Source organism: Heterocephalus glaber, unplaced genomic scaffold, assembly GCF_053883595.1.
Source record: "Heterocephalus glaber isolate CG9 unplaced genomic scaffold, H.glaber_assembly_v1.0 deba00001429, whole genome shotgun sequence".
Taxonomy (NCBI): domain Eukaryota; kingdom Metazoa; phylum Chordata; class Mammalia; order Rodentia; family Bathyergidae; genus Heterocephalus; species Heterocephalus glaber.
The window spans coordinates 3,764,735-3,792,174 of record NW_028258294.1 but is presented as its reverse complement, the minus strand read 5'-3'; the positions used below and the strand labels follow the sequence as shown (position 1 = coordinate 3,792,174).

At 38.8% G+C, this 27,440-nt stretch overlaps 1 protein-coding gene and 1 pseudogene across 2 annotated transcripts in view; both read right to left on the bottom strand.

Moving 5' to 3' along the window:
- Positions 1 to 2,340: 2,340 nt before the first annotated feature.
- The window catches only part of Ccdc81 (coiled-coil domain containing 81), a 57,331-nt gene continuing 32,231 nt past the window's right edge, over positions 2,341 to 27,440 (bottom strand). For both annotated transcript variants that reach the window (XM_004868226.3, XM_087212109.1), the window contains 4 exons: positions 26,384 to 26,462; positions 25,938 to 26,158; positions 5,487 to 5,612; positions 2,341 to 2,880 (listed from right to left, as the gene is read on the bottom strand). In XM_004868226.3, the coding sequence (XP_004868283.2) occupies positions 2,739 to 2,880; positions 5,487 to 5,612; positions 25,938 to 26,158; positions 26,384 to 26,462 (568 nt within the window). In that variant the 3' untranslated portion in view covers positions 2,341 to 2,738. The remainder of the gene's footprint in view (positions 2,881 to 5,486; positions 5,613 to 25,937; positions 26,159 to 26,383; positions 26,463 to 27,440) is intronic.
- LOC106007998 (PC4 and SFRS1-interacting protein pseudogene) lies at positions 12,603 to 14,830 on the bottom strand (annotated as a pseudogene).

Below are 27,440 nucleotides of genomic sequence, written 5' to 3'. Positions count from 1 at the left end.
TGTGAGGCAGGCAGCAGCACCACTGAGCTCAATCCCTGGCTCCCAATTAATACATGTTGATAAAAAATTTAAAGGTGGGTGTGGTGGCACATATCTATAATCTCAGCTACTCAGGAGGTTGAGGCAAGAGAATCACTTGAGCACAGGAGTTGAAGGCCAGTCTCAGAAAAACAAAAAATTTGTAAAGTTGAGCATAGATTCATAGAAATTATCCTATTTGAAAAGGTGAGAAAAGTAGCTAAGGATAATGATTAGTAAAATCTCAGAGACCTTTGAACTACATGAGAAAGTTTATCATCTTATTGGAATCACTAAAGGAAAAGAGAAAGATATTGGAACAAAGAATAATTCCAAAATTTAGCAAATGACACAAATTTACAGGTTGTAAAAATTAGGACATAATAATCTTAAATATGTATGCATCAAGCATCAGTATATATTAATCAAAACTTGTAGTATTGAAAAGAGAGAGTCAAATCCAGTTATATTTGAAGACTCTAGCACTCTTCTCTAGTAATTAATATGAGTACATATAAAGCTAGCATAGATATAGAAGACCTAAGCAACCAACTTGATTTAATTAACTAACATAGAATACACCATTCAATAGAATACATATTCTTCTCAAGTACACATGGAATTCTCAGCAAGATATTCTGTATTCTGAACTTAAACTTTAAACTTAAAAAATTAAAGTCATACAGAGTATATCCTCAGATAATATAATTAGGCTAGAAATCAATAATGAGATACGTAAAATCTCCAAAATTTTTAATAAAGGCTGTAAAACCTTTAAAATTTTGGAAATGAACAATGTTCTTCTAAATAAACTATGTAGCAAAGATGAAATCAAAAGTCCAAAAATTAGAAAATATTTCAAGCTAAAAGAAAATTAAAATACTGCATATAAAAATTTGTAGAATGCAAATAAAACTGCATAGAGGAGAGAAAATTTATAGTGTTAGATGTTTATATTAGAAAAATAGTTTCAAGGGGCGGGGTTCCGCCTCCTGCCTTGCAAGTGCGAGGTCCTGAGTTCGATCTCGATACAAAAAGAAAAAAGAAAAATAGTTTCAAATCAATGAAACTAGAGAAGGATCAAATCAAACTCAGAGCAAGCAGAAGGAAATAATAAAGAGCAAAACCAATGATATTGAGAAGACAAGTTTATATAGGTATAAAGAATAATGGAAGCAAAAGCTTCCATTCTTTGAAAAGATCAATAAAATTAGCCTTCTTTGGGAGACAGCAAGGCCTCTACCATGTTCATCTATAACAAGCAATGCACAGTGCTACTATGCTATTAAAGAGTTTCTAGTCACATCTCACCTCTGCACTAGATGAAGCTTTGAAGGCAGGCAGGAATGGATGAGATCAGAATCTCCAAGTCACCAAAAATTAGCTTAGTGCTCTGCACAAAGTGTCAGTACTACTACCAATGGTAATAAATTACAAATTCAGGTACTCCAGTAAAAAAAAAAAATGTGTATGACATTAAATCTATTCACATGAAAATACCAAAATTGCCTAGCCTTTTTCTTTAACAAAGCAGTCTACATTTTAACTAATATTAAGACAATATTATTATAGGAGTTTATTATATACTAGAGCCTGAGAAATGCTCTGGGATGCAGCAGGTGGTCTTTGGTTGAGGATACTTTAACTCAGTCTTTTGACAAGACAGTATATATCCTCTTCAGTGGCACATACAATTTAACACTTCCTATTTAGAAGACAAAAAGTGCAGCTTGCTGCCAGCATTCATTTAAATACTACATTTTATAAGTGGAAATACCAGTATTAATAACATAATGTAACACATAGAATGATATATCTTGTTTCCAAAGACTATCAATATACTAGAGCAATGTGAAAATAGTAACAAAACAAATATTTTATGGCAAACTTTGAGGATAAGCTTAGGTTTGTAATCCTTGAGGTATCCATCCCAGGGTAAAAGCTACAGCTGTAAGCACCTCTTAAGTAAATGTTTTGGGCCAAATGGTAATGGGCTAAATTTGAATAGATAGCTAGTTTGGCTGTCGAGTCAGCCAGACCCCCTTCAAAGTACATACTTATTCCCATGATCAATGTATCATTAGGATGTAGAAATGGACAACAGAATGTCTGCCCAGCAGGTCACCAAGGAGTGATATCCTTCAGGCAGTGACAAGGTCCCAGTGGTGTCATCAATCAGAAAACTCCCACAGTTTTCCCGCAGGGTTGCTATGAGCCACTGAGATAATAGCCTGACCTGTTTCTATGATGTCCACACACACAGCCCTCTAAAAAGGACAGCCAGGGGGTAAATTTACCATTATGAATTATCATGCACAGTCAGACACTTAGAAAATATTTATTGTCATTATCCTATTTTTACAGGTGAAAAAGGATGAAGTCCCAGAGGGAGTAGCAGGGCTGAGTCAGCAGTAGCCAGCAAGAAGCTGGATCCCACTCATGGTCCCTGTAGCAAATAGGTTCTAGCCCTCAAAACTATTTAGATACCTTCACTGCCATCAAAGGCCAGTTACAGAAATAAATAAGGGAGGGAGACAGGAAGAGAAATCTGCAGAAACTAATCCAATTATGGGTTGTTAAAGCAACCCACTGAAAGCACCAAACCTGAACAATAGTTTTTCTTCCTCTGAGGTACAAGTATGCAGTTTCATAATCACTCCAAATATGTAAAATATTTTAAAAAATAGTTTTCCATGAATTGCAGGTCCAAATTTCAAGTTTTACACAAGCAACCGGGAGCCGTGCAAGAACTTGTTCGTGGGCCACAGGTTGCTCTCCCCCCTGTTGAAGATGTGCTTCTGGCATTGTTTGCAGCGAGGATACTTCTCACACTGGTCCAAAAGGAACAGCTTGTCAGAAGCCCTGAGGAGAGGAGAGGGAGAGCAGCAGTCAGCAGGTGCTTCCCAAGGCCCTGGAGGCTGAGGGATGTAAAAGGAAAGCAACACCAGGATCCTCTTTCAAGAATCTTGTAACCCACCTTCATCTCTCTGTCTCTCCCTGCCACTCTACTACCTGCAGTTCACCCCAGATTCCAGCATCATTTGCTTCAAACTTCCACTGTCTCCTGTCCATGAAATCCAAAACCCTGAATTGGTGTCTTCATGACATTCTGATCCTACCCCTCTCTCCGGCTGTACACTGAGAATGCAGATGCCAAAGGCCATACTGCCAGCAAAGCTTCTGTATTTGTTGTTTTCCCCTGTGAGTGCATCTCCATCTCTAAGTCTCCCAGAAACGAATTAAAGAAGAAGATCAGGCCATTAAGCTGCAGGTCAATAGATAACACAATGCAGAGCAGTAAGAGTAGACCTGCAATGAAAAGACCCAGGAGACCAGAGCCTTTGGAGAATCCAGAGCAGGCGAGAAAATGGAGACAAAAAGGTTGGCAAAAGTTCATGGAAGCAGAGATGAAAAGGCAGCAGTGAATGATTTTCCACTTTGACAATTAGTTATTCAAGCCATCCCTGGTATGTTTCCCTGCCCCCTTAACCTTTCTTCAAGGGTGGAAGTCTGTTTAAAAAAAGGGTTGGGGGGGGAGCATCAAGACCAGCCTTGAAAGGAAAAAACCAGAAACAACTTTGCAAGTAGGTGAAGAACTACCTGACTTGCATTTATAAGGGGACAGATAGTGTCTGATGACATACATGGGAACCATGCTTTTGCTTTTTACCACAATCACTTCCTTCTTACTACCTACTGCTTGGTCAAGGTGGTCTAGGTCCCCCTATAACATCTGCTCCATCAAGTCCCCAGTGCAGATTTGTTAGACTACCACTGAACATTACTATTTCCTTCCGTCCTTTATCACAGTGCTGGCCAAGCAACCTTACTAAATCAAAATAAAGTCTCCCTGGCATTACTCTCAATGCTATTTACCTACTTTCCCAAACACTGATAATATAGCTTGAATGCTCCAACTCTTCTTTCACTTGTCTCTAGGCCAAACAACCCCACTTCTCCTTTGAAACCTATTTTCTGTATCATCCCTCATACTTTCATAATCAAAATATGAATTTCACTTATTAGAAAGACAGGTGAGAAAAACCTTACAAGAAAATCTTTTTTAAAAGTTATAAATCAAGATCCATTATAACAAATTTTATCCATCACAAAAGCTAATTGGCAATTTAAATACCATTTTAGTGTAATTAGGTTTGGTTTTCATAATTTGATTGTATAGATGGTCTATTTCATCCATGTATTTTTGGGGGAGGGTGGGGTACCAGTGACCTTACACTTGTGAGGCAGGTGGCAGAACCACTGAGCTAAATCCCCAGCCCTCATCTATGTATTTTTAACTGTGTTATCCCACTTTACATTGTAAAGTATTTTGATTTCTTTTGAAGTATAATACTTTCTCATCTTTTTATTTGATCCCTGAAACACCTGTGTTAGCACGGACAGGGAAGTATTTACTTCCATTTTACAAATAAGACGAAACAATTAGCTGCTTCTCCAAATTTAGTGTTAATTATCAAAGCCAGGATTCCCTAACTGTAGACTGTAAATACACAGCTGGAGGGAGGGGTTGGTCTCATAATGAGTGTTACGGTTTATATTAAGAATGTCTGTCCCACTTGTAGAAGATAACTGGATCCCTGGGACAATATACTCATCAGTGGTGAGTTCTCTTTAGCTACTGGTGAATTCAGCAGGTTCGTGGGCTGTTGGAAGGCCGGGCCTGCTTGAGAAAGTGGCAGGTCACTAGAGAAGAGTTTATCTCCCTCCCTAGCTCCTCTTTCACTCTCCCTGCTTCCTAGCCACCATAATGTGACAGCTTTCCTCCCTCCAGGTCCTTCCACCACAGCATTTCTGTGTTTAAGCTTGCTGAACATGTACTGAAACTTCTGAAACATGAGCCAGAATAAACCTCTCCTCCTTTAAATTGTGGCAACAGCCACTGGGTGTCAGAATCCTCCGATAAAAGTCAGTACTAACCTCTACTGGTTCATTTTTTCCTGAAAGAACATAGCCTCCTTTTCATCTGAAAAGCATTGATTCACCAGCTATTGTGTGGTTGTTATAAAAATACTGTGTTCCAGTGGTGAGAAAGTGACTAAAACAATGGGCGTCTCATTTTCCAATTGTCAATCTTACCCACAACTCCATGACTCTGGTCTTCAATGACCATTCCACACATAAATAAGCCTTAGAAGTGTTCAGATCACAAACTCACTCTCCCTGCTTCCAAACAGTTATTTTCAAAGAGAATCTCCATCCTCTACAAATGGAAAATAAAGCCACCTTGAGCAGAGGCAAAATGGTTGGTAAACCTATGGCATACAATCACAGCAGTATGTTTTGCTGAATACAAACTTGTTTTTCCATAAAATTTTCTAGGGAGCCACTATTAATCAACTGGAGTCTGACACTTGAAGCCTGTCTGTCATCCCAACATTAGAGGAAAATGAATGGGGGCGGGGGGCGGTGTTGCAAACAAAGAGCTTCTGGTTCAAATCATTTCTTACCGCTCAAAAGCTTTTTCCTCCAGGTCCCGCTGTTTCTTCATGGTAGCGCTCCTTTCCCAGTCCTCCTGCAAGCACTGGTTGATCCTTTTCACATGCTCCACCTCAGCAGTTCTGTCTGCTAAGTGCCTGGAGAGAAAAGAACAGTCTGACTCTGTTCATAGTACTTGGAAGGGCATGTACCAACCATGGAAGCCCCATTCCTTTTATGTTAAATAGAAAAATCTCTGTTGTTGTGGTTGTTGTTGTTGTTGTTGTTGGTTTTTTTGTTTTGTTTTTTGTTTTTGAGACAGGGTCTCAATATATAGTTCAGGCCTTGAACTCACTATGCAACCCAGGCTGACCTCAAACTCATGACCATCCTCCTGCCTCAGCCTTCCGAGATCTGGGATTACAGGCATGTGCCACCATGCCCGGCTATTCACTAATTTTGAAATTCACTAAAAAGCATAGATATTGTAAAAGCATGGTTTAACTCCCAGTTATCAATAATTTTCATGTCCAGGACCTTTCATCTTTCAATTGTGGTTTAAATTAACAAGATATGATCCTTTTTTCCAAGTAACATCCTTAACCTTTAAAGCCATTAATTTCCTTTAAAGCTAATTTATTTCATATGAAGAATCTTCCCACATAGATTTCCTATACTGTATGTTTCTTTCCTTTGATTTCAGCGTCTCAGCTGTCAGTAATCAGCCTACAGACACATTATAAGACAAAGCAGATATACATACAAATCAAAGTCTAGAAAGGGGAAAAGGAATAGAAGTGAATAAGAAAAAGGAAATAAGGAAAATATCCAACATTGTAAACAGGTTAAAGGGGAAGTTGTTTGGTGAAGTCCATGTTATCAAAGGAGTGACTGCAGTATAATCTCTCCAAGTACAATATTTCACTATTCTTATGTTATTATTCTTGTTTTGTTTCCGTCATTTGTCTCCAAACACACCTTCGCTACTGTTATGAATCACCATAAGCTTGGTTATAATTATTTATATGTGTCTATGTCTTGTCAAAATAGAGCTTTTACCATCAGTTTTATTAAAGTTCCCAAAATCCTCCAATAAAAATCAGTACTATCCTCCACTGGTTCATAGCCAACTTTTCCACCTGACAAGCATTGACTTCCCAGTTATTGTGTGGTTATTATAAAGATTAAATGATAACACATGCAAAAAGTCCCAATGCCCATCATATCATGGGAGCTCACTGATGAATGATGACTACTTTTTTCATACACTTTTTTCTTTTCAGTTTTAATTGTGGTTTAAAAAAAATTACTACCTTAACCAGTCCTAAATGTACAGTTATTTGGTTGGTATTGAGTATATTCATGTTGCTGTGCAGCCAATATTCAGAACTCTTTTCAACTCGAAAAACTAAAACTCTGTACCTATTGAACAACTCTGTTCTCCTTCCTCAAGCCCCTGACAACCACCATTCTCCTTTCTGTTTCTATGAATTTGATGTTTCTAGATAACTCATGTTAAGTAGAATCATACAATATTTGTCTTTTGTAATTAGCTTATTTACTTAGCACACTGTTCTCAAAATCCATTTATGTTGTAGCATGTTACAATTATACCCAAAAAAACCAAAAGCAAAATCTTAAAGAAATATTTGACATTTATGTTCATAGCAGCCCTATTCACAGTAGCCAAGATGTAGAAGCAACCCAGATGTCTACCTACAGATTAATAAAATGTGATATAAGTATATAATGAAATATTTTCCAGCCATACAAAAGATGTCATTTCTGGCACCAGAGAGGGAACTGGAGGACATTGTGTCAAGTGAAATAAGCCAGACACAGAAAGACAAATACCAAATGTTCTCACTCATTTGTGGAAGCTGAAAAAAAATGATCTCATAGAAGAAATTGTAACAGACATTACTAGAGACTGAAAAAGGGTAGAGAGGAAGGAGGTAACATGTACCAAAATACAAATAGGAAGAACTAGTTCTGGTGTTTTATTTTTTTAATCTCAGTAAGGTAACTATAGGCTAAAACAATTTATAACATATTTCAAAATAACTTGAAGAGTTGGTAGTTTTCCAACACATACAAAGGATAAAAATTTGAAGAAATGAAAATGTTACTCTGATTTGATCACTATACATTGTATAAATGTATTGAATAATACTGCATCCATAAATGTGTACAAATATGTCAATTAAAAACAAATTTTAAAGAATGTCTAATACAGAATTGTTATAATAGTAAAACATCTGGAGAAAAGCGAATATTTACCAGTAGTTTAAAAGTTACAATACATCCATATTATAGATATTATGTTGCTATCAAAGAAGAATGAATTTGGTATATACACATACATACTGTCTTGGATATAAATTAATGATACACTAAGTTAAAAGTAAAGTTGTGCAGTAATGCGTAAGATCTCACAGACTTCCTTTTTATTTATGAAAATGGAAGGAAAATATATATGTGCATGTTATTTGAATATATTTGTTAAAAAATGGGAGGAAATGGTAGAAAGTTACAAATTAACCTTAACACTGACTACTTGATGGAGATTATTAACCTTTTTAAAATCTTTTCATTAATCTCATCAACTGACTTACTTCAATGGGCAGAAATTATTATTTTTTCTTAAATTCTTTTCTCAGTACATTTTAGGTATACAACACAATTACACTTCTCACTGGGAACTTGGACCTTTACATGATCCATCTTGGTTCTTATTTTTTCCCCATTCCTAGCTCTCCCTTCACCCCCTCCACCCTTCCCTATTTACAAGGACTTTATTTCCATTTTTTCCATTTCTCAGCATTTTTCCTTTCCCTTCTTTCCTTTCCCCTGCTGCTCCCACTACACCTACCCCTTTGGACCTTTTCTTCCTATTTTGCATTATCAATTATTCATTCTAATCATTGGTACATTTTTAGGTATACAATATAATGACATTCATCATTGGAAATTTACACCTTTACATAGTCTCTCTTGGTTCTTATTTTTCACCGTTGCCCAGCCCTCCTTTCAACCCCTCCATTCCTTCCTATTTACAAAGATTTTGCTCCTATTTTTCCACTTTCTCAAATTAATTCCATTCCCTTCTTTCCTTTCCCCTACCCCTCCCACTTCCTTCCCCTTTGCCCCTTTTCTGCCTGTTTCACATTACCTATTATACATTTTAGTCCTTATTTACACTTTCAGTTTCTCACACCAGAGAAACTATTTGATATTTATACATGTGTGTCCTTTTATTTCACTTAAGAGTATTGCCTCAATGTGCATCCACTTAGCTTTAAATGTCTCTAATTTCTCATTTTTTATGGCTGAGTAGTACTCCATTTAATAAAAAACAAAAACACATTTTCTTGATCCAGTCTCCAGTTGATGGGCAATTGGGCTGTTTCCAAGTTTTAGCTATTACAAACTGTGCTGCTATGAACCTAGGTGCACATATATCACTGTGGTATGATTCTTTTAATTCTTTGGGGAAGATGACCAGCAGGGGAAGACCAGGGTCAAATGGGACTTCCAGTCCTAGTTCTTTGAGGTATCTCCAAACTGATTTCCACAGTGGTTGCACCAGTCTACACTCCCACCAGCAGTGAAGCAGCATTCCTCCTTCCCCACAGCCCCGCCAGCATTTGTTATTGGTTGATTTCATGATAGCAGCCATTCTTTCTGGGGTGAGGTGGAATCTCAGTGTTGTTTTCATTTGCATCTCTCAAATGACCAGTGATGTTGAACATTTTTTCATGTATTTATTTGCTATTTCTACTTCTTTGTGTGAGAAATGTCTGTTCATTTCAGATGCCCATTTTTGGATTGGGTCTTTAAATTTGGGAGGTCTGATCTTTTTAAGTTCTTTATAGATTCAAGATAGTAGACCATTGTCTGAGGAAAAGCAGGTGAAGATTTTTTCCCACATTGTGGGTTGTCTCTTCACACTGCTGGTGGTTTCTCTTGCTGTGCAGAAGCTTTTTAATAAGAAGAGATCCCACTTGTTGAATGATTGTTTGTGCTAGTTCACGAGCAACTGAGGCTTTGTTCATAAAATTTTTTCCTACACCGATGTCTTCAAGAGCTCTACCTAACCTCTCTTCCAACTGGTTCAGAGTTTCTATTTTAATATTTAGATCTTTAATCCATTTTGATTTTAGTTTAGTGCATGGCAAGAGATATAGGTCTAGTTTTAATCTTTGGCAAGTTGAAGCCCAATTTTTCCAGCACCATTTATTAAAGAGGCTATCTCTCCTCCAGTGAGGGTGTTTGGCTCCTTTATCAAAGATGGGATGGCTGAGTGTGTCTGGCATTGTTTCTGCATCTTCTAATCTATTCCACTGGTCCTCAGGTCTGTTTCTTTGCCAGTACCATGCTGTTTTTATCACAGTAGCTTTGTAGTAGAGTTGCAGGTTGGGGGTTGTGATACCCCCTACCACATCTTTGTTACCTAGAATTGCTTTTGCTACTCTGAGTCTCTTCCTGTTCCAAATGAATTTTTGGATTGTTTTCTCAAGGTCCATGAAGTATGCTGCTGGGATCTCAATTGGAATTGCATTGAATCTATACAGCAGTTTTGGAAATATGGCCATTTTCACTCTATTAATCCTTCCTACCCAGGAGCTGGGGATGTCTGTCCATTTTCTGATATCATCTTCAATCTCTCTTTTCAGAGTGCTATAGTTCTGAGAGAAGAGGTCTTTGATTTCTTTTGTTAGGTTGATTCCTAGGTATTTCAGTTTTTTGGATGCTATTGTGAAAGGAATTATTTGTCCTATTTTTCTGTCAGTGAGTCTGTCATTGGTGTAGAGGAAAGCTATTGATTTTTGTGTGTTGACCTTGTAACCAGCTACTTGACTGAATTTAGTTATTAAGTCTAGAAGACTTTTGGTGGAGTTCTTGAGGTCTTCTATATAGAGTATCATGTCATCTGCAAAGAATGACAATTTGACTTCTTCATTTCCTATCTTTATTCCTTTTATTTCTTTCTCTTGTCTAATTGCCCTGGCTAATGTTTCCAGAACTATATTGAACAAGAGTGGTGATAGTGGACATCCTTGTCTTATACCTGATTTTAGTGTGAAGGACTTCAGTTTTTGACCATTTAGTATGATATTGGCTATTGGTTTTTCATAGATGGCTTCTATCAGTTTGAGGTAGAGACCCTCTATTCCAATTTTTTGTAGGGTTTTTATCATAAATGCATGTTGGATTTTGTCAAATGCTTTTTCTGCATCTATGGAGATAATCATATGGTTTTTGTCCTTGGCTCTATTGATATAGTGTATTACATTGATTTGCGTATGTTGAACCATCCCTGCATCCCTGGGATGAATCCCACTTGATCAGGGTGTATGATCTTCTTGATGATCTTCTGCATTCTGTTTGCCATTATCTTATTAAGGATATTTGCATCTATGTTCATTAGTGAGATTGGTCTATAGTTCCCCTTTTCAGTTGGGTCTTTCTCTGCTTTAGGGATCAAGGTGATGCTTGCTTCCAGGAATGAATTTGGGAGTATTGCTTCCCTTTCAATTTCATTGAAGAGTTTAAACAGTAGTGGCAGCAGTTCCTCTCTAAATGTCTTGTAGAATTCAGCAGTGAAGCCATCAGGGCCCGGGCTTTTCTTAGTTGATAAGTTTTTAATTACATTTTCCATTTCACTGGTTGATATTGAGTTGTTTAGAATTTTTAGGTCTTCTTCGTTCAACTATGGTAATTCATAAGTATCTAGGAATCTGTCCATTCCTTCTGTGTTTTCCATCTTATTGGCATATAGGTTCTGGAAGTAGGTATTGATGATCCTCTGGATTTCTGCTGGGTCTGTTGTAATTTCACCCTTTTCATTCCTAATTGCATGGATTTGGGCCTTTTCTTTCCTTTTTCTGATAAGATTGGCTGTTTGTCAATTTTGTTGATTCTTTCGAAGAACCAACTCTTGGCTTCATTGATTTTTTTGTATCATTCTCTTAGTCTCCATTGCATTGATTTCTCCTCTGATCTTTATAATTTCCTCCCTTGTATGAGCTCTGGGGTTGTCCTGTTCTTCTTTTTCTAGAAGCTTGAGGTTTAGCATCAGGTTGTTTAATTGGGCTCGTTCTGTTTTCCTAATATGAGTATTCACTGCTATGAATTTCCCTTGTAAGAGTGCTTTCATTGTGTCCCATAGATTCCGATATGTTGTATTGTCATTGTCATTTAATTGAAGGAGCTGTCTGATTTCTTCTTTCATTTTCTCTGTGACCCATTGGTTATTCAGAAGTGTGTTGTTCAATTTCCACGTGTTTATTAAATTTTTCCAGTTTTTTTTGCTATGGATCTCCAATTTCATTGCAGTATGGTCTGATAATATACAGGGGATAACTTCAATTCATTTGCACTTACTTAAACATGTTCTATGTGTGAGTATGTGGTGTATTTTGGAGAATGACCCATGTGCAGCTGAGAAGAATGTGTATTCTCATTTTGTGGGGTGGAAGGCTCTGTAAACATCTGGTAAGTTCATTTGTTCAAGAGTTCGATTGAGTTCTAGTATTTCATTACTTATTTTTTGTCTAGTTGATCTATCTATTTGGGACAGTGGGGTGTTGAGGTCCCCCACTACAATTGTATTAGTGCATATATGACTTTTCATGTCCGTTAGTATTTCTTTTATATAGTTGGGTGCACTAGTGTTTGGTGCATAGATATTTATGATTGTCATCTGTTCCTCTTGGATTGTTCTCTTTACAAGGATGTAGTGTCCTTCTTCGTCTCTCTTAGTCAGTGTTGGTTTGAAATCTACTTGATCTGCAAAGAGGATAGCTACTCCTGCTTTTTTTCAGGTTCCTGTCACATGGAGTATTTTTTTCCACCCTTTAACTTTCAGTCTATGAGTTTCCTTTTGAATTAAGTGTGGGGTTTTTGTATTAAATTCTTTTATTGGTACATTGTAGGTATACAACACAATTACATTTCTCATTGGGAATTGTACCTTTATATAATGCATCTTGGTTATTTTTTCCCCATTCCTAGCCCTCCCTTCACACCCTCCACCCTTCCTTATTTACAAAGACTTTATTTCCATTTTTTCCATTTCTCATCATTTTTTCCTTTCCCTTCTTTCCTTTCCCCTGCCCCTCACACTACCCCTACCCTTTTGGACCTTTTCTTTTTTTTTTTTAATTTTTTTTTTTTTTTTAGAAGTAACACTTATCAACCATAAAAATGCTCGACTTCTACAAAACCCACAGTGAAAAGACAGTCTGGTAAATCCAAGATTTGTAAAAACTATGCACAAACCTCACAGAATCTGAGAAAAGGGGGGAAATATTTATACAAGCAGAAGTTTTAAAAATGTAACTTTGTTCTACCAATTATACATTAATAACATACACACACTAACAGAAAATCTGCTACAACCATGTCTAGAAAAGCATTTTAACATTTTCTAAGTGGACTTCACCCCACATTTACTGGGTAATATAGCTGTTAATACTGCACAAGTACAATTAGCAATAATGTTTAATAACTTTTAAACAAAGATAAAGGTATTTTTCCCCTCAAGTTTTAAACATCAAAACCTATGCTTGTAAAAATTTAAAACTTTCAGCAGTCTAAATGTTTCAAATGAAAACTATTACAAACTTCTCAATTGTTCTTTGTAATCCAGGTACTGTATATCAATCAACCTAGTTATCCACTGTAGACTCCTTCAGAGATACTTCAGTCTCTCTCTCTTCACTGGATGGCTTTTTGTTGCTGCCAGCCTCATGGTTGTCTTTGCTTTCTTCACTGCTGTCTCCATTGTGCTGTGGCTGATTACTGTCTTGAGCATCAGAGCCTCCATTTAGAGTCTTTGAACCTGTTTGTTCCTTTTCTACCTTTTTGTTTGGCCCTTTCTTCCTTTGATCTTTGGTTTTATTTGCTTCCTCGTGATGTCTTTGTTCAGCAAGAGATTTATTCAACACTTGTGTGATGACAGAATCTCCTTCACCAACCAAAAACATGTTCTTAAATTTGTTGTACAATATTGTAGACTTTTCCATGATAACTTGACTAACTGAATCGTCGTATTTTTTTCAGGGTTGTAATCATCTCTGTGTGTTTCTGAGCTTGCTGCATTGTGACCTGAAGTGAAGCAAGTTCATCCAAGGCCTCAATGCATCTGTTCACATCAAGATTATCAATTTTGAGTGAATTTTTAATTTCAGCATGTATCCTTTGAAGTAGAGAATCCATTGATGTTTCTCGCTTCTTCTCCACTTTCTTAACTTCTGGCTTCTTTCCTTCATCTTTATTCTGCTGCTCAGTTTCCATTTATTCCTCTTGCTTGCGTTTTCGGTCTGCAGCTTCCTTCTCGTGCTGGCCTTTCAGCATATTCCTCCTATGAGCAGTCTGGAAGTTTCTTCCACCCTTTCTCTTCTTTTCACCTTCTTGGTCATCTCCCTCTTCTTCAGAATCAGAGGTAGACGTAACCCCTGTTTTAGCTAAATTTTTCCTTTTTGATTCAACTTCTTTCTTGCCCTCTTTTTTGTCTGGCTCTTTCCTTGGTTTATCTTCTTCCTTCTGGCCTCTTCATCCTTTTTAGGCTGCTTTTTAGGTTGTTTTTCCTTTTGCCCCTTTTTCTTACTTTTGTCTTCTTCAGCAACCATGTCACTCTCTGAAGGGCAAGGTTGTTTTACCATTTTGGGTCTGCCTCTTGGTTTTGGAATCTTGACTTCTGTAGCTGCAGGTCATCCTCTCTTAGCACTCATTTTTAGATTAACAGATGCTGTTGCTGTTGTCACTACTCCTTCCTCCTTGGTTTCTACTTTTTCTGCCTTTCTCTTTCTCCCTCTTCTGGCAGCTTTTGGAGTGGTTATGTCAACTGCTTTAGTCATATCCTCACTGCTTGCTTTTTCTTCATGATCACTGTCTTCCTTTGAAACCCTAGTTTCTTTTTCTTCAACTTCAACATCAGATGATGCATTTGACTGTTTAGTTGATGCCTGTTGGCTTGAAAATTTCACTTTGGGATTGTTGTCTATCTCCCATACGCCTTCATTAAAACCTTTTCGTTTATTTGGTTTACCATACTTTTCCTTATTTTCTGAGTAAGGAAATACATCCTTTGGTCCTAAAAAAGCTGTCTCATGAGTCCCAAAAATGAAGATGGGCAGTTTGTTTGTGGGCGGCTTTACAGCCCCATCAGGAACTTCATCTACTCGGGCTGGCCAATGAGGGTAACCTTTCATCTTGGCGAAGATGAGGTCTCCAGGTTTGAAATCGCGGGTCATGTTTCGGGGGCGAGGCTGGGGTCCCGAGCCCAGGAGTGGTGCGACGGCGCGCGGCGAGGGGACACAAGGCACGGAGGAGCTCGGGCTCCCAGGCCACGAGCGGGGAGAACGGGAGGACGTCTCGGGGTGTCCCGACGCCTGCCGGGCCACGGGCGCTGGGGCTGTGGTGGCGGGCCTGCCGCTCTGCGTGTCCACACCGGCCACCTGCGCCACCAGCTGCCGCAGAGGAGTCTCAACGGCTCCGAACATAGCTACCGCCGTCGCCATCCCTATGCCGCTGGACCTTTTCTTCCTATTTTACATTATCAATTATTCATTCTAATCATTGGTACATTTTAGGTATACAATATAATGACATTCATCATTGGAAATTTGCACCTTTACATAGTCTCTCTTGGTTAAGTGTGTTTCTTGTATGCAGCATATTGTTGGATTTTGCTTCTTGACCCATTCTGCCAGTCTATTTCTTTTGTTTAGTAAATTGAGACCATTAACATTGATGGTTATAACTGAAACGTATTGACTTGTCATTGCTATGACTTTTTCTTTTTGTTGGGTTCTCCCCCTTTACATTTAATTTCTTGTCATGCCAGATAGGTTCATTCTGCTTTGCTTCCTGGGGTTGTGATCCTCAATGTCTGTTCCTGGGATATTGTATAAAATTCTTTGGAGTGCTGGTTTGGTATACACAAAGTTCCTAAGGTGCTCTTTGTCATGAAAGTATCTTATTTCTCCATCAATTTTGAAAGATAGTTTTGCAGGGTCCATCAATCTGGGTTGGAGGCTGTTTTCTTTTAGGGCTTGGAATATGTCACTCCAAGCTCTTCTTGCCTTGAGGGTTTGTGTTGAGAAGTCTACTGTGATTCTGATGGGCTTTCCTTTGTATGTGATTTGTTCCTTTTCTCTAACTGCTTGTAGAACTTTGTTCTTCTGTTGAGTTTCTGAAATCTTAACAATTATATGCCTATGTGTAGATTTCTTTTGATCAAGGCTATTTGGAGTCCTATATGCCTCACTTATCTGTATGTCAAGTTCTTTTCCCCTCCTTGGGAAGTTTTCTGCCATTACTTGTGTGAAGAGTTTTTTTACGTCATCTCCACTCTCTCCTCTTTCTTCATTGACTCCAATCAGTCTTATGTTATTCTTCTTTGCATCATCTAGCAGCTGCTGGATTGATTTCTTGTGTTCTCTTATAATTTTGAAGAAATTTTTCTTTTCCTGGTCACTAATTGCAATCCTATCTTCTATATCTGAAATTCTGTCCTCACATTGGCTCATTCTGCTGTGTAGACTTCCAATGGAGTTTTTCATCTCCTGGAAATCTATTTGCATCTGTTTTATGGATTCCATTTGTTTCCTATGTTGGGATTCCATCGTGTTCCTCAGCTCCTCTCTATATTTATTAATCATGTCTTGCACTAGGAGCACAATTTCTCCTGTTATCTGAGAAATTATTTCTGATTTCATTTTTTCCAGATCCCCTTTTGTTGCCAGTTCAGTGGGTCCAGGTGGTTGAGTATCAGAGTGTTCCATCTCATTTCCCTTTGGAGTTGCTGTACGTGATCTGGAAGTCTGGTTTTGAGACTTATTTACATGTTTTCTCATTTTGACTGGGGGGGGGCAGGGAGGTGCTGTTGGCACCTGTGTGCATCACCTCCTCTGAGCTGGGAGAGGTGGGACAGGGGCCAGGAGTGGTGGTAGGGATGGTGGCTCGGAAGCCCCTTCCTCTGGGCCAGGAGCAGCAGGACAGAAGGTGGCCCCAAAGCCCTTTCCTCTGGGCTGGGAGTGGTAGGAGGGATGGTGGCTGGGAAGCCCCTTCCTCTGGACCAGGAGCAGTGGTTTGGTGCCTCAGAAGCCCCTACCTCTGGGCTGGGAGTGGTGGGATGGATGGCAGCCCAGAAGCCCCTTCCTCTGGGCTGGGAGTAGTGGGACAGATGGCAGCCCAAAAGCCCTTTCCTCTGGGCTGGGAATGGCAGGAAGGATGGTGGCCCAAATGCCCTTTCCTCTGGGCTGGGATTGGTGGGATGGATGGTGGCCCAAAAGCCCTTTCCTCTGGGCTGGGAGTCAGAAATTATTTTTTTAAGAAGAGCAAAAATGTTTAAAGAAAAAAAAGTAAAATGAGTATAAATACCATCGTAGGGCTGTTTGGATCACATTGACTAAATTATTCCCTCTGAAAGAAATAGGAAGGCCTAAAATCACATCTTCAGATGGACCAGAGAAGGATTGGGGAGTTGAAAAAGATAAAGATGTAAGAGAATCTACTATAGATTATGGAGTAATCTATAAAGAATATAAAATGAAGAACAAGGATCTTTCCCAAACTGAAAAGATGGTCCTACAACAAGAGAGCCAGAAAAAGAGATAACTGAGATCATTGTCTTCATTTATTCAAAGCATAATTCTATATATGATATATATGCTCTCACACACATAATCTCATAGCATTCTTGCAGCAAGAATCAGTAGGGCAAGTGTGATTATTCTTTCTTTTCCTATAAGGAAAAGATCACTCTGAGATCTTGTATGTGATATGGCCCAAGACATACAACTTGGAAGTGACAGTTTAATCCTCCTGACTCCTAACACCTAAAAGCAGAGGAGGAAGCTACAATGATCTCAGCAATAATGCAAAATATCATAGGTCAGGCTCTGGGAGAATTCACAGGCAGATCCACCATGGGACAAGTGCTGGCTGTCAGACTGCTATAAAACAGAAGCTAAAATGGAGCAGAATCCTTTCCTAAGGGAATACATTTTAAAAAAATAATCAGTAGGAAAGATATCTTCCCCATTGGCATGATTAAGCTTTTACAAAAATATCTGATAGAGGATCTGTACACAGAATATGCAAAGAACTTTCAAAACTCCAAAGTAAAAAAAGCAACTCAGGAAAAAAATTAGGAAAAGATTTAAACAGATACTGCAGATATTCAACCTAAGAAGATGCACTGATGGTAAATAGGCACATGAAATGTTCAACATCATATGGCACTAGGGAAATGTAAAATAAAGCATGAAATAACACCACACATTTATACAAAGTGTTTGCAAGGATGAGGAGGAACTAGAACGGTTGTAAATTGTTGGTTGGGATTATATTTATATAACATAAAACCTTAGGAAATGCAAACAAATTTGTAATGCAGAAGCAGATCAACGGTATTTTGAAGATGGGGTTTGGGGAAGGGTAACCAGGAATTACAGAGGCACAAGAAGGCTTTTTTTGGAGATTGATATGTAGGCCCATTATCTTTATTGTGGTAAACTTTCATGAGTGGTGCCTACATGCAGTAAAGCTTAGGAATGTGTACACTTTAAGTACATCCAGTTTATGGTGTATCAATTATATCTTAATAAAGTGTTTTGACAAAAAAAATTTAAGAAGAGTCAGAAGGAAAGCTATGCCTTCCCTCAGGCATGTTTTTGCTTTCGCAAATCCTTTTACACTGCATCCATCTCTCCTCCCCACCATCAAAATGCCCACATAGTGCTCGCTTCTGCAGCACATATACTAAAATTGGAAATCCCCACACAGCCTTTTAGGATTATTATAATCTTTTAACCTTGCTAACAGTATACCTTGTGGTTCAAAAACCAAGGAAGGGAGGCCTGCCATTCCATTCCTAAGTGCGGACAGATCCCCGGGAGCAGCTGTGTGGCCCAGACCAGCCTGGCTGCAGGCAGATCCCAGCCAAGGTTCCGCCCCAACCCCAGAGGCTGGGACACATACATACACACACATACAACCACAAACACCCCACCCCGCACCCCCAGCCCAAGGCCAGGAGCCTACCCAGAGAGGTGTTGCACCCGCACTCCGTTTCCTGCCTGAGGCCCACTATTCCATCCCTAAGTACAGGAAGATCCCGATCCTCGGGAGCAGCTGTGTGGCCCAGACCACCAAGGCTGTGGGCGGATCCCAGCTGGGGCTCCGCCCCAACCTCAGAGGCTCAGACACACCCGCCCAAGCCAAAGGCCCGCCCAGAAAGGAGCTGCATTGGCACATAGGCTTCAGCCTGAGGCTCCCCATATCATCAGCCACAGCCAGGGACCCGCCTGGACAAGCGCTGTACAGGCACACAAGCAATACCCAGAGGCTCGCCCCAATACCATTGATAAGGGCAAGGAGGCCCTAGCCACAGCCTGTGTAGACAACAGAAACTGGGGTGCACAGCCCCCAAACAAAGGCCCTCCCACAAAATAGCTACACAGGGGTCCCAGCAAGAGGTACACCTAGATACCATCCCAGCTGTGCTCAGGCCTCAGCCAGAAGCCCACCCAGAAAACAGGTTAGCTGAGGGATCCAGAAGGCCACCACTCCAAACCCAGGAAATGGTGTACTGGTGAGGAGCAGAGTAAAAGCTGCTCAGTGGCTTGCTGAGAATTCAAGATCACTGGGTGAGCAAGAAGTCACCTCAACAAAGACACAGAAGGCTGCATCTGTTGAAATGAGAAGACACATGAGCAAGTCTCAAAACCAGACTTCCACATCACCAAAGGGAACCCCAAAGGGCAAAGAGATGGAACAATCTGATACTCAGCCACCTGGACTCCCTGAACTGGCAGTGAAAGGGGACCTGGAAAAAATGAAATCAGAAATAATTTCTCAGATAACAGCAGAGATTGTGCCGATAATACAAGACATGATTAATAAATCTAGTGCGGACACAGATTAAAAAAAATAGAGGAGCTGAGGAATACAATGGAATCCCAACATAGGAAACAAATGGAATCTATAAAACATGCAAACATTTCCAGGAGATTAAAAATTCCATTGAAAGTTTACCCAGCAGAATGAGTCAATATAAGGATAGAATTTCAGATATAGAAGATAGGATTGCAATTAGTGACCAGGAAAAGAAAAATTTCTTTAAAATAAGTAAGGATTAAAATGAATAATTGATAATCTGAAATAGGAAGAAAAGGTCCAAAGGGGTAGGGGAAGTGGGCGGGGAAGGGAAGAGGAAAGAAGGGAAAGGGAAAATTATGAGAAAAGAAAAAAATGGAAACAAAGTCTATGTAAATAGGGAAGGGTGGAGGGGGGGAAGGGCACACAGAGAATGGGCAAAAAGTAAGAAGCAAGACACATCATGTACGGGTACAAGCACCCAATCTTAAATGTAAATGCACTGTATACCTAAAATGAACCAATAAAAGAATTTAAGCAAAAAAAAAAAAAAAAAACTAGTAGAAGACCACGAGAAATCAACCCACCAGCTGCTAGACAAGGCAAAGAAGGGTAACATCACAGTGATTGGAGTCAAGCAAGAAACAGGAGAGAGTGCAGATGACATTAAAAAAAAAAACTGTCCACAGAAGTAATGGCAGAAAACTTCCCAAATAGGGGAAAAGAACTTGACATAGAGATAAGTGAGGCATATAGGACTTCAACAAGACATGATAAAAAAATATCTACACATAGGCATATAATAGTTAAGATTCTAGAAACCCAGAAGAAGAACAAAATTCTACCAGCAGTTAGAGGAAAGAAAGAAATCACATACAAAGGAAAGTCCAGGAGAATCACAGAAGACTTCGCAACACAAACCCACAAGGCAAGAAGAGTGTGGAGCAACGTATTTCAAGCCCTAAAGGAAAACAACCTCCAACCCAGATTGATGTACCCTGCAAAACTATCTTTCAAAATTGATGGAGAAATAAGATACTTTCATGACAAAGAGCACCTTAGGAACTTCATGAATACCAAACCAGCACTCCAAAAAATTTTAGACAATATCCTAGGAAAAGACAACAAGAATCCCAACCCCAGGAAGCCCTGCAGAATAAATCCATCAGGCACAACAAGAAATTAAATGCAAAGGAGGAGAATTCAACAAAAAGAAAAAGTCATAACAAAGATAAGCCAATACATATCAATTATAACCATCAATGTTAATGGACTCAATTCACCAATCAAAAGAAATAGACTGGCAGAATGGGTCAAGAAGCAAGATCAACAATATGCTGCATACAAGAAACACACTTAATTAAAAAAGAAACACATACACTGAAAATTAAAGGGTGGAAAACAATACTCCATGGGACAAGAACCAGAAAAAAACAGGAATAGCTGTCCTCTTTGCAGATCAAGTGGATTTCAAACCAACACTGAATAAAAGAGACAAAGAAGGACACTACATCCTTGTAAAGGGAATAATCCAAGAGGAAGAGATGACAATCATAAATATCTGTGCACCAAACAGTAGTGTGCCCAACTACATAAAACAAATACTAATGGACAAGAAAAATAATATAAGCACTAATACAATAGTAGTGGAGGACCTGAAGACCAGTGGAACAGATTAGAAGATGCAAAAACAACTCCAGACACATTCAGCCACCTCATCTTTGACAAAGAAGCCAAACACCCTCGCTGGAGGAAAGATAGTCTCTTTAATAAATGGTGCTGGAGAAATTGGGTTTCAACTTACCAAAGACTAAAACTAGACCTATATCTCTCACCATGCACTAATCTAAAATTGAAATGGATTAAAGATCTAAATATAAAAACAGAAACAGTGAACCGGCTGGAACAGAGGTTAGGTCAAACTCTTCCAGACACTGGGGTAGGAAAAGACTTCATGAACAAAACCTTAGTTGCCTGTGAACTAGGAGAAACAATCAACAAGTGAGATCTCTTTTTACTAAAAAGCTTTTGCACAGCAAGAGAAACCACCAGCAGTGTGAAGAGACAACCCACAATGTGGGAAAAAATTTTCACCAGCAATCCCTCAGACAAAGGTCTACTATCTCGAGTACATAAAGAACTTAAAAAAATCAGACCTCCCAAATTTAAAGACCCAATCCAAAAATGGGCATCTGAAATGAACAGACATTTCTCACACAAAGAAGTAGACATGGCAAATAAACATTTGAAAAAATGTTCAACATCACTATGAAAAACCAACAGCCAATATCATACTAAATGGTCAAAAACTGAAATCCTTCACACCAAAATCAGGAACAAGACAAGGATGTCCACTATCACCACTCTTGTTCAATATAGTTCTGGAAACATTGGCCATGGGAATTAGACAAGAGAAAGAAATAAAGTGAATAAAGATAGGAAATGAAGAAGTCAAATTGTCTTTATTTGCAGATGATATGAAACTCTATATAGAAGACCCTAAGCACTCCACCAAAAGTCTTCTAGACTTAATTACCAAATTCAGTAAAGTAGCTGGTTACATGGTCAACACACAAAAATCAGTAGCTTTTCTCTACTCAAAAAGCAGACTCACTTAAGAGAGAAATGGGGCAACCAATTCCTTTCACAATAGCATCCAAACAATTGAAATACCTAGGAATAACCTACCAAAAGAAATCAAAGACCTCTTCTCTGAAAACTAAAGCACTTTGAAAAGAGAGATTGAAGATGATAGAAAATGGAAAGGCATTTCTTGCTCCTGGGTAGGAAGAAATGACACAGTGAAAATGGCCATACTTCCAAAAGTGCTATATAGATTCAATGCAATCCCAATTGAAATCCCACCAGCATACTTCACAGACCTTGAGAAAACAATCCAAAAATTCATTTGGAACAAGAAGAGACCCAGAATAGCAAAAGCAATTCTAGGTAACAGAGACATGGCAGGAGGTATCACAACCCCCAACTTGAAACTATACTACAAAGCTATTGTGATAAAACAGCATGGTAAGGACAAAGAAACAGACCTGAGGACCAGGGGAACAGACTAGAAGATGCAGAAACAACTCCAGACACACTCAGCCACTTCATCTTCGATAAAGGAGCCAAACATCCTCACTGGAAGAAAGATAGCCTCTTTAATAAATGGTGCTGGAAAAATTGGGTTTCAACTTGCCAAAGATTAAAACTAGACCTATATCTCTCACCATTCACTAAACTTAAATTGAAATAGATTAAAGATCTAAATATTAAAACAGAAACACCTAACTGGCTGGAAGAGAGGTTAGGAAGAACTCTTGAAGACATTGGTGTAGGAAAAGATTTTATGAACAAAACCTCAGTTGCCCGTGAACTAGCACAAACAATCAACAAGTGGGATTTCTTCTTACTAAAAATCTTCTGCATAGCAAGAGAAACTACCAACAGTGGGAAGAGACAACCCACAATGTGGGAAAAAATTTTCACCAGCAGTCCCTCAGACAAAGGTCTACTATCTAGAATCTATAAAGAACTTTAAAAATCAGACCTCCCAAATTTAGAGACCCAATCCAAAAATGGGCATCTGAAATGAACAGACATTTCTCAGACAAAGAAGAGGAAATAGCAAATAAACATATGAAAAAATGTTCAACATCACTAGTCATTTGAGAGATGCAAATGAAAACAATGCTGAGATTCCACTCACCCCAGAAAGAATGGCTGCTATTATGAAATTAACCAATAACAAATGCTGGCAGGGCTGTGGGGAAAGAGGAACCTTTCTCCATTGTTGGGAGTGTAGACTGCTGTAACCACTGTGATAATCAATGTGGAGATACCTCAAAGAACTAGCATTAGAGTTCCCATTTGTCCCAGCTATTTCCCTGCTGGGTATCTTCCCCAAAGAATTAAAAGAATCATACCACAGTGATATATGTGTACCCATGTTTATAGGAGCACAATTTGTGACAGCTAAAACTTTGAAACAACCCAATTGCCCATCAACTGGAGACTGGATAAAGAAAATGTGATTTTTTAATAAAATGGAGTACTACACAGCCACAAAGAACAAGAAACTAGAGACATTTATAGCTAAATGGATGCACATTGAGGCGATACTCTTAAGTGAAATAAGACACACATGTATAAATACCAAATAATTTCTCTAGTGTGAGAAACTGAAAGTGTAAATAAGGAATAAAAGGTATAGTAGATAATGTGAAAGGGGAAGAAAAGGGGCAAAGGGGAAGGGGAAGTGAGAGGGGTAGGGGAATAGAAAGAAGGGAATGGAATTACTATGAGAAAAAGAAAAAATGAAAACAGTCTTTGTAGATAGGAAGGGGTGGAGGGGTTTAAGGGATGGGAGGGGAAGGGTGAAAAATAAGAACCAAGATGGATTATGTAAAGGTGCAAGTTTCCAATGATGAATGTCATTATATTGTATATTTAAATGTACCAATAAAGTTAGTAAAAAAAGCCATAGAATCTTAAAAATAAAATTATATGCTCAGGGAAAAGCAACTAGAGTCAACTTTATAATTCTCAGAATTGTGGCACAGGAGTAGTAAAAGTCATGGATATAATCTTGTGCCACAAACATTTCCAGCTGTCTATGTAATAGAAAGTGAATCACCAGCTCTTCACCCCACAGCTCCTTGCCTGCTTCTCAATAGCTTCTCACACCACCACATCATCACCCTACACAGACTGAGAACAGACTACTACCTTTTATTTTCTCCAACCACTTTTTTCTCCTCTTGAAAAAGCCTTTATCATCCTCTGCATTAGGTAGAATATTCAGAATCTCTAGGAGTTATGTCCTGAGATCAGTAGAATGAGTAAATAATTATCTGTTGGCAGTCAGATCTTGGGAGGACCCCAAATAAGAACACTCTCACTTATTTAAACTGACCTAATGAATAATTATGCCAGTTGGTAATCCAGAAAATAAAAAACAGCCTCTTCATTTTCCTTCTCCTGTAATGGCAATAGCTACCTTTGACTGAGCACTTACTATGAGCCAGGCACTATACTAACCAGCCAGATAGATATTTGTATTAACCTACTGGATAAGAGAACCAGAGCCCTCAGAAGTATGTAACCTGCCCAGTTTCACCCAACTAGTAAAATGACAGAACCGCACCACCAATCAGAATAGATACTGGGACTCTCTGGAGGTTTTGGGTATTTACCTTTTAGGTGAAAGATCAGGGAGAAATAGGATGGTGGTGCCAGGGAGGGGGAGGAAGCAGTCTGGGCAGCGATGCAGCACTTGTGGGGCTTGAGGCAACAGTTATTTACCAATAAACATGGAAATACCTCTGTATTTTAGCAAATATATAGACATATAAGTACACACTTCCCTGGGAACAAGCAAGACTCTCCTATCAGACTTGATTCCAAAAGTCATGAGCTTCACCACTCCAACCCTCCCTACCAACAATTCAACCTCACACTTATCACCAGATCCCAATCTTCAACTTACTGTCCACTCGTATTTTTATGTCTGGGCCCATTTGTCATAGAACATAGCAGATCTAAGCACTATGCTGTTAACCACTTAGCAAATTTATAGAAGCTTTAGTAAAATAACATTTTTTCTTTTTATAAATATAACTATCTTCTAAAAAGATTGGATTCTTTTGGGCAGAAGCCTTTTTGGAACTCCTGATACCTTGGTGTTTTTGGCTAATCAAGGATCTGGGATTTACTGAATATTTATAAAGAAGAAACTAGAATCCTCTGTGGCAATCTGAGGTGGGGGTGGGAAACAGGGTATATGAACAATGAAAAGGCTGGAAAGGAACCATAGAGCTGCTGCAAAGCTGAGGGCCCATCAGGACCTTCAAAAATGTCCTAGTGGTGAGGTGACAAATTGGGCATTTTAAGAAACTGGATGTGTGAGATTTGAACTTAAAGGTATGTGCATTGATATGGCATAGTCTTCCTCTTTCTATTCCACCACTTTCACCATCTCCCTTATGATGGGAGGAGAGGTTAGTGGAAGAAGAAAAAGGGCCTGAGTGTCATGTCTGGGTTTACCTGAGTATAACACCATTTGTGACTCATATTATACTTTGAATGGATAATGCTGAGATGTACAATTCTTTTAAGAGGCAGTACTATAAAGGGAAAGAAAAATATGGGAAGGGAATTGGAGGAAGAAGTAAAATCAAGAGGGATTTATTATTTAGTAATTTTTTTCTTCATAGTATGCATTGTTATGGATAAAAGGAGATGAAGCATGTAATGAGTTTAGAACAATGTCTTTCACAATTAAATCCTCAAGGTATTATGTATTATTTTTACCTCTTTGCTAAGGAGGAAGGGCAAGAGGAAGAGAGGGAGGGAGGGGAGGAGGAGATGGAGAAGAGAGAAGAGGAAGAGGAAGAAGGAAAAGGAAGAAGGAGGAGAAGTGGAGGGAAGAAGAGAAGAGGAAGAAGAAGACAAAGACAAAAGACCAAGAAGGAGGAGGGAGAGAAGGAAGGAAGAGGAAGGAGAAGAAGAAAATGAAGAAGAGGAGGAAGGAGAAGAAGAGGAGGAGAAGGAGGAGGAGGAAACAAGTGAAGAGGAGGAAAACAGGGCCTCCTTACTCTGTCTTTGACCTCTGAAGCATCTGCAAATCCCGCTTCTGATCCATCAGCTTCTGCAGGATGGCTTTCCTCTTGAGACTAGCAGCTGACTTCAGCTGGTGCTTCATATAATTCTGCCCTTGCTTTCGCCTTTCCACCATCAGCTCATCTTCATTATTACTGAAGATAGGTTGAGAAGAGTCTGGTTCAAATATGGGCAACTGGAAGGGCTTATTCTTTATCTGAAACAGGGACATACATAATGCAGATTATAATTCTACCAGAGAATAAGCTTTGCACAGAACTCTCTAATATAATAAAATTCCAGTAACTTACAGGAAGGAAAGAGGGCTCAAAAACCACCAAATGTATGACACTAAGAGTATTAATAACATTATAGAATGTACACATTTTTATAAAATGCTAATGAAGCACCATCACTTTAAACATAATAATTGTCCCCTTACCTGTGCATCCAAAGCTCTTTTGTAGCACTGTGTTTCTTCCATCTTATCTTTTAAATATTTGGCTCTTTGTGCAGCAAGTCTGGCATTTAAGAATGGGAGAAGGTGGGAGCAACCTTATAGAATCTTTAGTAATACAGATTAATGTCATCAAAGCATATTCGGCAAGTACTCACATTAATAGAAACGAGAGCATGATAAATAAAAATAGCTGTTTCATTCTAGGAGCTTTCATCTTAAGAAAGAAAAAATAACTCAGTTCCATAGGCCAGTGTACAATGTGTTGAACACATGACAGATAGGATACGTATAAGCAGGTAATTGGCTATAAGGTCCAAATACTAGTAAAACAACAAGCCCCCTCCCAGCCCACCCCTGCCTACTCCTTAACCAATCTAGATAAGAAAGCAAGACATGACTTCATCTTATAAACATATAGCAAGAGTCCTTTTTAAGAAAAGTAATCTGTCCTGTTATAAATGATGACTCATTGTGTGCAACTTCTAGGAAATCCAAATGACCTATTAAGTGAGAATAATGGAATGCATACATTTTATAGAAATATACTTTTATGATCACAAAAACTAGCTTGTTATTTGTCTTAGAAGTCTCTTCTCACACTATGGTAGCTTCCACAACTGCTCTCCTGACTTCAGTAGTAGAAATATTGGGCCCTTTGAACTCCATGGCCCTGACCCTATCCAAAGCTCAGAAAACCCAATCAAAACCAGTTAGATTCTCTCTCTTGAAAATTTGGAGTTGAGACTAACATTCTTCAAGTCTGAGACAATTTCAACTAAGGAGCTCTGGGTAGAAGCGAGGAAATGCCACTCTACCTGGGTTTTTTAGTCCTTTGTTCCAGTCTTTCCTGGGTTCCCTTTACATTTCTGCTCTCAGGTTCCATAGGACACTTTATGTACTTGTAATAAAACCTCAGCTTTGCCATGAGGTTGCCTTAGCATCTAATAGCTGGAAATTATACCTTCTCAAAACAAGTTCCCCTCCTCCATTTGCTATTGAAGATAGCAAAACAATGCAAAATGACTCTGTAATTATGATA